General features: G+C 55.6%; 4 protein-coding genes across 4 annotated transcripts; all 4 read left to right on the top strand.

Moving 5' to 3' along the window:
- The first annotated feature begins 572 nt into the window (after positions 1-572).
- On the top strand, positions 573-1,825 carry B0H18DRAFT_1051426 (uncharacterized protein). Its single transcript, XM_048030959.1, has 4 exons — positions 573-674; positions 718-976; positions 1,035-1,666; positions 1,726-1,825. The coding sequence occupies exons 1-3, from the start codon at positions 606-608 to the stop codon at positions 1,652-1,654; spliced, it is 948 nt and encodes a 315-aa protein (XP_047885704.1). The 5' UTR covers positions 573-605; the 3' UTR covers positions 1,655-1,666; positions 1,726-1,825.
- A 3,496-nt stretch (positions 1,826-5,321) lies between these two features.
- On the top strand, positions 5,322-6,866 carry B0H18DRAFT_1051435 (uncharacterized protein). Its single transcript, XM_048030960.1, has 3 exons — positions 5,322-5,645; positions 5,731-6,008; positions 6,066-6,866. The coding sequence occupies exons 2-3, from the start codon at positions 5,741-5,743 to the stop codon at positions 6,683-6,685; spliced, it is 888 nt and encodes a 295-aa protein (XP_047885705.1). The 5' UTR covers positions 5,322-5,645; positions 5,731-5,740; the 3' UTR covers positions 6,686-6,866.
- A 657-nt stretch (positions 6,867-7,523) lies between these two features.
- B0H18DRAFT_1051439 (uncharacterized protein) lies at positions 7,524-8,719 on the top strand. The gene is made up of 2 exons (XM_048030961.1): positions 7,524-7,859; positions 7,914-8,719. The coding sequence occupies exons 1-2, from the start codon at positions 7,583-7,585 to the stop codon at positions 8,543-8,545; spliced, it is 909 nt and encodes a 302-aa protein (XP_047885706.1). The 5' UTR covers positions 7,524-7,582; the 3' UTR covers positions 8,546-8,719.
- Positions 8,720-9,031: 312 nt separating this feature from the next.
- B0H18DRAFT_1154919 (uncharacterized protein) lies at positions 9,032-10,069 on the top strand (the record flags this gene model as incomplete). The annotated part of the gene is made up of 1 exon (XM_048035760.1): positions 9,032-10,069. Exon 1 carries the CDS (start codon positions 9,404-9,406, stop codon positions 10,067-10,069), a length of 666 nt encoding a protein of 221 aa, XP_047885707.1. The 5' UTR covers positions 9,032-9,403.
- Positions 10,070-10,304: the final 235 nt, after the last annotated feature.

Genomic DNA, 10,304 nt, shown 5'->3' on the forward strand with positions numbered 1-10,304 from the left:
TTCACGCGTGGCACGGGCCCACTTCTATCGCTGCGCTAGACTGTCTCACACTGACAAGAATCCTCGTTCAATTGGCGCGACGTCTCAGAGCGAATCGGAAGTTTGGAGGTGACTACCTTCAAGTTGACCTTGAAGTGAGTACATACCTGCTGTTCAATACCATAACTCCACAACAAAGCCTTGTATTCACGGCGTAGGTGATCATATTTGCAAGTGACGGCGCACGAAACAATAAGTACTTAGTCGCGAGGGACACAGATGAGTACAAGCACTGACTCACGCTGAGGCTCAGTCAAGGATGAATCGATGACAGCTTCGACTCGGGCGGTCACTGAGCGCTACGATCTCATCAAAGTTATGTAACTGCGAACCCGACCATTTTCGGTGCGTCTTCTCTCCTCGTTGACGCAATCCTCCAGAAGGGTGACTTGGACTCTGTCTAGGAGACCCTCAGGTACAATGCGATATACAAAAGAGTAAGGATGGGGACTCGTGGCTGTCAACATCTCCCCTGGTAACTGTCGGTTAAACAACACAAAAAGCACTTACGTACGAAGAACAAGTGCGACGCAGACAAGAGTGCGGATGCATGGTACACAGCATTGATGCCGTGCATCCGTATATCAGAATCCAGCATGAGGCTGGAGATTCAGTACCTCGCCCTTTATCACTCAGTGAACACTACAGCTCTCCATACCTCCACTCGAAATCGCACAGCAAGCCATGCCCGGACCCATCAGTCTGTCGGAAGACCCGTTGCGTACAGACCAGCCATCGCGCTCGGAGGGAGCATCGCAGCCGGAGGGGACGTCACACCAAGAGGGGACATCGCTCCCGGAACGCTCAGCGCGGCACCCACGTACAGAGCGAACGTCGCGTTCCGGGCGAGAGCGAGCACCACGCTCACACGGAGCATCGCGTCCCAAACGAGCGCCGCGCCCACAGCGGACCAGCTCAACCGCTCTGCTCGAAAGAGGTGCGTCCAGTGCCATCGTCATTCTTTTCCCCGTTGTCTCTAACCGAGAGAGCGATAGAGCTTGACGCCCTTGAAGGGCGTACTGCCGACGAGCCAACATCGCGTCTCGAGAAGATCGGCCTCCTCTTCTCCAGCTACTTCTTCACCTGCCTTTTCTTCGCCGGTATCTGCGCCGTATACGCCGGCATTTCCACCTACGCGGCGTGGTACTTCCTTCAGACCAACGAACCCTACACGAGCAACTTCAACATCGTCTACGCCGCTCCGCTCGGCGCGGCGGTCCTCTCCTGGGTGTTCTCCACGACGATGTGGGTGTACCACAAGCTAGAGGCGTTGTACGAGAAGAAGCACGGGATATACGAGCCTCCGAGGGAGATCCCGGAGTGGTGGACGTGGCAGCGCGAGACGTACGTGCCCCCGCCGCCGAAGCTCGCTCGCCGCTATGCGGGCTATGTCACTGCGACAGGCACGATCTCGGGGCTCCTCGTGGGCGGTCTGCTTGGACCTTTGCTGGGGGCGATGATGCGGCGGATGACGCTGACCAGCGCGATGAGTGCGTCGGCAGAGTTGTGGTGCGGTGCTGTCGGTACAGGCATTGTCATTGGGGGTATACTATTCGCCCTGTCCGGTACGTATGGGATCTGGATGTGGTATGGGGGCAAGGAGGGCGAGTGTTGAGGGCTTCCGATTGTGAGTCTCTATCTGCCTGTTCCCGAGAGATGACAAGAGATCTGAAGGTCTCCGGGCAGCTCTGTTCACGATAGACATCATGCACTGTGTTTTTATTAATCTGCTTGAACGTGTACCTTGCTTACGAAACGGACAGACTGACCACCTCGCAAATGTACATATGGATTCACATCGTTCTTGCTTGATGGCATTGTTAAACTCTTCTTTGCCGCAACTGTATCGCACCTACCCTAGCTAAGCCATGGCAAGCAGCAGCGATTGAGCAGCTGCAAGGCAAACCTGATGATTAGCCCCAACCTTCCTAGTCACCCCCAAGACGACTTCGGTGGGTGCGTCCGATCGAGGCCGAACTGAAGACCAAATTTACGGGTTCGAATCTACTCTTGGCACGCCGGCTTGAGTATCCGTTTGCATAATAATACGCAAAATTGACGTGTCTTGCTTGTACCAGTTCCCAATAATGGTATGTTACTCGATTTTCCGAAACCCAAGTCTACTCGGCTGAGACCGCTCGCGTACAGGGCGACTGCCCCGACGCGATAGACATTCCCAGCGGAGGACAGGCATCCGCGCTGATGAGCCTTCGTGTAATTTCGATGATCGCGCATTTCAGGGAAGTAGCCCCAGAGAGGTGGCCCTCCAGAGACGTTGCGAGCCCGGCTGGCTAGCTGTCCGACCACTTGCCGCGGGCATCGTCCACGTCCTCTGCTGCTCGCCGGATAGATCAACTACGAGGATAGTAATCGTTCTGAGATAGCGATCAGAACACCCGTAAAAAGACGGACAGATGGCTACGTACGGTATGGGCTGAACAGCACGGAATCGCCTTACACAGCTCGCGGTACGATGCGAACATCACTGAGGTTGGGACCCAGGAGGCATGTGGCGCGAGCAAGAGTCACTTCGCCGAAACCCACGAGGGTCTTTGTCTGCATCGTGGAGGGCGTCGGATGTGAGTGTGTCAGCGATAGGCCGACACTATCTTGCGGACATCAGTACAACATGTTAGTGTATGAAGGAGTGCTAGAAGGAACGTACCGCAGAGAGCCTTACGGGGGGATGCTTCGATTCCCTGCGCTTCTTGGCTGAGAGCGTCAGTGACTCCCCTGCGGATCTGTACCGAAGCGATGTATGGGATGGCACTTGTGGTTAGGAGGAATGGTAGCGAGATGCGAGCGATAAGGCGTTCAAAGTGATTCATGGCAAGAACTCAGTGGCCTGGACGGAGAGATACTGAGGACCCGGAAAATCGACCTGGGTATTTATACTTCTGACGCGCGAAGTATGCGGCTTGGTCCGCTTTGTGTTTCGCTTGGACCCGTTCAAGCCAAGTCAGCGGTAGTGAAGACCCCTGTATGACAACAATGACCGCATTGCCACACGTTGCCACATCGCCTCGAAAATGCCCCTGCCCACCCAGCTAAGTGACATTGTTAGCTTCGCACTCGGGTTTCTTTTTGAATCGGTGGACTTACCCACGCGTTCTCAGTGGCACCGGCAGATCAGGTCTCTGGCCATGCGGATACGTCCTCGTCTTGGAATCTGTGGCCTATGAGAAAAGTGAACCACAGTTAGCAGGATATGGTCGCTCACCTTCTACTCGCGAGTCATTCTGACTCGCAAAGGAGCCTCGTGATCGATGGAGACGATGGAGACGTGCGCAGTCTTCAAGGACGACACAATCGAGAACGTTGACAGAGCTCTGCGCAGATAGTCCGTATAGTACAGCCATGACTGACACGTCAGGTCGTCATGCGAGTTTTCAGGGAATATCTCCTTCACGCGTTCGCGGTCGTTTCTGATCTCTGTGTCCATATCAGCGGCCACTTTACATCTTGGAAAGAGAATGCGTGTCCTACGACGTCATCATCACTGACTCGTCAAAATACGTCGGTCCCGCCGCGTCTCTTCCGAAAACTTCTGGCTGTACACACGAGAGAACACATCTTGACCCAGGCCGAGTGTTTCTCCCGCTGTTACGTGATCTGCTCAAAGCGACGCGTGAGCTGTTCCTAGTGGCGGAGCATGCGTGTACGACAATCCAGACGTACTTGGGTCAGATCAGCTTTGTCCTCTGCTTGAACGAAGCGAGTGGCGACGTCCAGGAGCCAGTGCGAACTCGCTACTACGATGGTGTATCATCGCCTATGTTCAGTCGCACTCTGATCGAGGAGGGCGGGGATATCCAAGGTTGGCCCTGGCGTACATGGCGAAGCCACGCAAGAACATTTTGCTCCTTGAGAATGTCCTAGTGGCCACGCCTGAGGCGGGATAATTTATGTCGTCCGAGACCCGGCTGACTCCTTGACTATTGCTACATACTATGATATCTGCCACAGCTACATCTGACACGTTTTGCAGTATGCCGGCCTCTCGCTACAGTCGTAAAAGCGGCGATCAAGTGAAAGGCGTCCTCGGTATCGCCGTCTTCAATGTATTCGACGTCAGCTTTCTTTACGCCATGACGGTGGGCGACGTGGTGCGCACCAGGGAGGAAAGATCAAAGAGTTTGACTCATTCTGCGGCGGCCGCTTGGGGACAACTTCGACTGCTCCGTGCTTACGCACTTGATTCTGGTTGCTGCATAAACGGGAGGCGGCGGCAAACGCACAGGATTTGATGACCGCAGCCAGGCCATAGTCCATCGCACCGCCGTACGCGCTTGTGGCATTCTCGCACCAGTTCCCGGCTTTTTGTGAGTTCTACGGTGTCCCGGAGGCGCATATAGTCGTGCGCGGGAACCTCCGTTATCAGGTTTTCCTGGAGCTCACTGAAGTACTCGTCGTTCTCTAGTTGCTCAACGCGGGAGAGGAAGGATGCCTGAAGGAGGGCACGCCATGGGCCGAGGTCTTCCAGAAGAGTGTCAGCGCAACTGATATCAGCGAAAGATTTGCCCATTCAACGCTCCGGAGCAGGAGATATCGATGCAGTGCGGCGCTCTCGCTGCGAAAGTGAAGGACATATGCGCATTCTCAGATGGGAGAGCAACTGCGTCATCTTGGGATTAGACTCAGCCCTTCTCGCAAGAGAGAAGTGCACGATCGGACGAGAACATGCTTGCCCCCAGTTGCGCGCACACGGAGATGTTCATGAAGTACGAAGAGGATGGACAAGACTTCATTATGCTGCAGCACAGGCTGAGAAGCCAGACAGAGAAGGTACGTACCAGCAATACAGCCATTCGCGGCGCGGCTAACAAATAGGACCATCACAGCTACGTCGGAGCCTCTTGGTGATACAACTGGATATCAACAATAGCGCGCTACGTGGGCGTGTCGTGTGGAATTGCTGGGCAACGTATGATGAACAATGGAAAGGTTCGCGTACTGTACAAAAAGGGCGTACACGATGTTTTATGGGCCGTTGGTCAAGGATCCGGAGGGACTTGGCTCCAGCGTGACCAAAGACATCAACACAGGGCGAAAGGTGGTTCTGGGAGGGCAGCCTCTGTGGTTTCGTCTCGTCCTGCAGACGGCTGCCACCGTGACTGGCATGAAGGACAGCAGGTCGTCGAGCTTTCCGCCGTCAGCGCTGCGCGCTCAAATCCGGCGCTTAGATCCCCGCCCGATGACCAATACGCGTGTGTCGGGAATCCCCTCCTCCTCTTCCTCCTCCTCCTCCTCGTCGCGTTGCTGAGTGTGTGGCGTCGCGTCTCATCATGTTGGACCCTCCTCCTCAGCAATTATTTCTGCTGAGCTCCGTGTTGTGTCCGGAAGGCGGCATCCTTAGTGGCACTTCACAACATGTGAAGCCGCATATCGCACAGGACGATTTAGTCATAGCAATTGCAATAGGGCAAAACATTTGTGTCACTACAAAGCGCCGAAGTGATGTCTCCCGGGGTCAAAGCCTGATTCTGTGGTAGCTTCAGCCTCACAATTATTGACCTGGCAACCGCGAGCTATGCTTATGGTCTTCTACTGGCATCGAAACAATAGGCAGGATACATGCTTACATCAACAGACTGAACATGGCCTTCTCGTATGTTGGCCATAAAACGGGGATAAGGAAGAATACTGGTCACTCACCTCCGCAAGCCACCCCATCCAGTCCGGTCACATCGGCGACCCCTCCATGCAAGCCATGGCCCTCCATCTCCCATTCCTGACGTCGCACACTGGATACGCTCGCTTGCCCCAGTCCGATCTCGAAACGGCAGAGGACGCCACTCCGCTGTTGGAGCCGGACAACGCTAGTTCAGAGCAGACGGTCCACGCGGAGCCGACATCACACACGAAGAGAACGTCCCGGTCGGAGCGCGCCGCACGTTCGCACAGAGCATCGCACACCATCCGAACACAGCGTACACAGCGGACCGGCTTGACCGCTCAGCTCGAAAGAGGTGTGTAGATGATCTTTATCGTCCCTTTTCCCGTTGTCTCTGACGAGGGAGGCGCAGAGCTGGACGCCCTTGAAGGGCGCATTCCCGAAGAGCCGTCGACGCGCCTCGAGAAGATCGGCAAACTGGTCTCCAGTTACATCTTCTCCTGCATTCTCTTCGCCGCAGCCTGCACCGTATACGCCAGCGCCTCCACCTACGCGAGCTGGTACTTCCTCCAGACGAACGAACCCTATACCAGCAACTTCAGCATCGTCTACGCCGGCATGCTTGGCGCGACCATCCTGTCCTTGATGTTTACCACTGTCATGTGGTGTTACGCCGAGCTCGAGGAGATATACGAGAGAGCCCATGGGATATACGAGCCCCCGAGCGAGCTCCCGGAGTGGTGGACGTGGCAGCGCGAGACGTACGTGCCTCCGCCACCGAAGCTCGCCCGCCGTTACGCGGGCTCCGTCACCGCTTTTTGTACGATCTCCGGGTTGCTTATGGGCGGGCTCGTGGGACCTGTGTTCGGAACGGTCATACGGCGAGGTATCGTGACTAGCGCGATGACTGCGTCTGCGGCGCTGGGATGTGGCGCGGCCGGTACAGGGCTTGTCATTGGCGGTATACTCGTCTGCCTGTCCTGTACCTATGGGATGAAGCTCTGTAATGGGGGAAGGGACGCCGAGTGTTGATACGTGTTGAGGTTTGGTCTACTGCTGGGTCTATGCGCGCCCGCGAGATGGGGAGAGGATACCCAAGTGGTTATGGACTTGTATAGCCAAGAACAGTGGGCCGTACCTATGATAGCTACCTAGTACAGACCTACATAGTGCGCCTCCGTCAATTTATCTATGGTCATGAGTTTCACATGTGGCGAGAGACCTCCTTGGTTGCATTCATGCTTCGTCGCTCAGCGAGGCACGGATAAATATCGTGACGAAACCGGCGACTCCGTTCTTAGGGACACTGAGAGTACGCCTCGCTCAGCGATAGTACATCTGCTCATATTCAGCGTCTATGGCCATCGTACTGAAGCGTGAAGGCGACAATAATCGTTCAAACGACCTCCTACACACGACGCCAGTGGACTGTAGGCGTGTGCGACGCGGGCAGCTCACGATAGGATGGCTCTGTCGGAGTCGCTCACTGGCATAGGCGGAGGCTGTGTGCGAAGTCACTGACAATACTAGGTATACGGATACTCCGAGTCGTACAGGGCCTTCGCTTGTTGCCAGTGTGGCACTTTGACCCAATCTGTTGTTACAATTGCACTTGACTACGGCCCACGAGTCCTCGGCCGATACGGTTCAAGTACAACAAGGCAGAGCAGATCGCGCGGCGGAATACGATTTGGCCATAGCCTGCAGTAGTACACGGTGTTTGCGCCACAATTGCCCGTCAGATAGGAGATGCAATGCAGCTTCGTTGGTATTGTGTGGAAGCTTCAGCCTCAATACCTCAGGCCTCAGCCGTGGCAACCGCAAGCTATGCCTCAAGCTTCCAAACTTCACTGACACCGAGACAATTGCAGGCAGGATACATGCTTACGATAGCAGATTGAACATAGCCTTCTCGTCCTTTGGTTATAAATGAGAGCAGGGCATCGAATACGATTCACCCACCTCCGCACACTACAGTTCCATCCAGTACATTCCCATATCTCAGTGGCCTCCTACCGCTCCGTGCAAGCCATGGCCTTCTTCCGTCTTCCTTTCCTGACGTTGCACTCTGGGTACACTCGCTTGCCCCAGTTTGATCTCGAAGGGGCCGCGAAAGACGCCACTCCTTTCTTCAAGTTGGAGTCGGACGCCGCTACCTCAAAGGAGGAATCGCACACGGAACCGATATCGGGCACAGAGAACGACGGTGAGTCTTGCATCGCCACCAGTCCTTCACACATCGTCCTAAAGGTCAATCTAGTAGGAACTGTCATCCCCGTGGGGCACACGGAAAGGCCCACGACGTGGTTGAAGAAGATTGTGATATTCACCTTCAACTATTACTGCGCCGCCGTCTTCTTCGCGACCGTCTCCGCCGTTTTCGCTGGCACCTGCACTTGGCTGGGAGGATGGCTTCTCTCGGATCAGGAACCCTACGCCAGCAACTTCACCGACAACGTCGTTTACGCTGGCGCGCTCGGCGGGGCCATCGTCTCCGTGGCGTTCTCCACGACGCTTATGGCGTACAGAGAGCTGGAGGCGTGGTACGAGAAGGCCCACGGGATATACAAGCAACCGGACCTTCAGGATCCGCGGACGTGGCAATGCGAGACGGACATGCCTCCGCAGCCAGAACTCGCGGGCCGTCATGCGTGGTCTGTAGCGAAGGCATGCTTTGTTTTGGGTCTGCTTGTCGCCGGGCTGCTCGGACCTTGGGTGGGAGCGACGATAATCATCCAGCACGGCTTGATGGATAGCACGATGACGGCACTGCATGCTCTGAGATGCGGCGCCGCTGGTACTGGGGTCGTGGCTAGCATTGCACTTTTCGGCATATCCTGTGCAAGACAGAGATTGTTATTGGCATCGGAGAACCGGTATATAGTCTTGTAGTCCCGGGATGCGGAGGTGTATTGGGGATTCATGTAGGACAATGACGGACTTCTATTGTGATATGTACATACCTTCAAAGAGACAATACGGCGGTCGCACACAAGCATGTATCCTTCGTGACCGAGTCCCGCGACGGTGCGATATCGATGCCTTCAGACAGATCCTCATTCATCGTTTGCGAGATGATCGGGATCGGTATATAAGCATGCACGAGTGGCAGCCGTCCTCGGGAATAAATTAGCCGCCGTCGTCAGCATTATACTTGTATCGGGGTTAACTCACGGTGAGCGGCTCAGAAGTCAATCAAAGCAAGTCGGTACTCAGGTTTTAGAATAGTCAGCAAGCAGTGGCTCGGCAATGGTCCCCGATAAAGCAAGTTCAGGTAGAGAGGCTCTGAGCAAAGCAGCGACACGAAGTTACCATATGTGTGGCGCATGGCGCATCGCCCTCGAGACCCGATGTTGAGAGCATGCATGCAGTAGACACGTGGGATGGACAGTCAGGTTTCGCGTGGCGGTGCAGCAGCATTCGAGGACGAGGCTGAAGCAGTGCACGCAGGCCGGCCTCGCTATACTATGACAGAACAGCGCAGGCCAAAGCACGACATACGGTCGCAGAACAGCCACGGCTCTAAGCAATGGCTGTCCTGGAAACCGCAGGCTACGCCACACAGAAGCTTTGGCTGAAGAGCTCGAGCCTGAGGACGTGTTCTAAATGCAGTGACAAACTGGACACAGCCTTCTCGCCGCTCAACGATAAAAAGAATGCCGGCGAGCGGTACTAGCCCATCACCTCTTCTGCATCCACTCCACAGAGCCAAGAACACTTGCCCTCGATCCCGAGTCCACCTTGCAGGCCATGATAGGCATCTTTTTGCCGCATCCGAGTCTAGGGTCTGGTAGCGTCGACACCTGCTTTCAACAACCACACCCGGACAATGAAGACGCACATACCTGCTCGAGTCGTGCGAGACTGGATCGACGGACACGCTCGTCGAAGGAGCGATCGGCAACCGGTCCAATGCAGCGACCCTCAAAGTGGACGAGCCTATCGAATGCGTTCCTCCAGAAATGGCCCAACCTCCACTTCACAGCGCCACAAATACCAAGCGTGCACAGCAAGAAGGCCATGACACTCCTCGTCGACTACACGCTGCAGTGTATCTTCTATGCTGCAGTGTTCGCTGCGTACGCTGGCGCATCGACATTCTTAGGTCTGGTCCCGTTGGCATTCATCCCTGAAGAGCCGTACGCGGGCGACGCCAACGTGATCTTCCTGGGTGCCCTCGGCGGATCCATCCTCTCGGTCGGGTTCACCACTGTCCACTGGGGATTCTATCGGCTAGAGGAGTTATACGAGCTGCTTACGGCATATACCAGGAGCCAAGCCGACGATACCGATGGCAGCACGAGACGGAGACGAATGACCCCCCACCACCGGAGCTCGCCTGCCGCTACGGATCCACAGTCTTCTTCCACAGCGTCGTGGCAGGCCTGCTCACGTCCGGGCTGCTCGGACCTGTAGTGGGAACAGCGATATTGATCCAGCACGGTGTCATGGATGGCACGCTGACTTTGGTGCAAGCGATGATATGCGGTGGCGTCGGGACCGGGGTGGTCTTTGCTATTCTGCTGATCGGCGTGGCGGTGATGCACGTTACATGGGACTGGTGAATGTCGCTTGGCGAGTTTGTGGTCGTGCTATGTTCTGAATGCGGAGGGAGCCAGGGACGATCTCCAATGGACTCGTACGAAGTGCA

This window comes from Fomitopsis serialis (genome assembly GCF_022376445.1).
Source record: "Fomitopsis serialis strain Sig1Antser10 chromosome Unknown B0H18scaffold_212, whole genome shotgun sequence".
In the NCBI taxonomy this organism is placed as follows: domain Eukaryota; kingdom Fungi; phylum Basidiomycota; class Agaricomycetes; order Polyporales; family Fomitopsidaceae; genus Fomitopsis; species Fomitopsis serialis.

Bases quoted from the DNA above. Each gene is read 5' to 3' on its own strand.
- B0H18DRAFT_1051426 (XM_048030959.1), top strand. From the start codon at position 606: ATGCCGTGCATCCGTATATCAGAATCCAGCATGAGGCTGGAGATTCAG. The intron at 675-717 runs GTGAACACTACA...GAAATCGCACAG, and splicing joins ACCTCGCCCTTTATCACTCA to CAAGCCATGCCCGGACCCAT. The intron at 977-1,034 runs GTGCGTCCAGTG...AGAGAGCGATAG, and splicing joins AACCGCTCTGCTCGAAAGAG to AGCTTGACGCCCTTGAAGGG.
- B0H18DRAFT_1051439 (XM_048030961.1), top strand. From the start codon at position 7,583: ATGAGAGCAGGGCATCGAATACGATTCACCCACCTCCGCACACTACAG. The intron at 7,860-7,913 runs GTGAGTCTTGCA...AGGTCAATCTAG, and splicing joins ATCGGGCACAGAGAACGACG to TAGGAACTGTCATCCCCGTG.
- B0H18DRAFT_1051435 (XM_048030960.1), top strand. From the start codon at position 5,741: ATGCAAGCCATGGCCCTCCATCTCCCATTCCTGACGTCGCACACTGGA. The intron at 6,009-6,065 runs GTGTGTAGATGA...AGGGAGGCGCAG, and splicing joins GACCGCTCAGCTCGAAAGAG to AGCTGGACGCCCTTGAAGGG.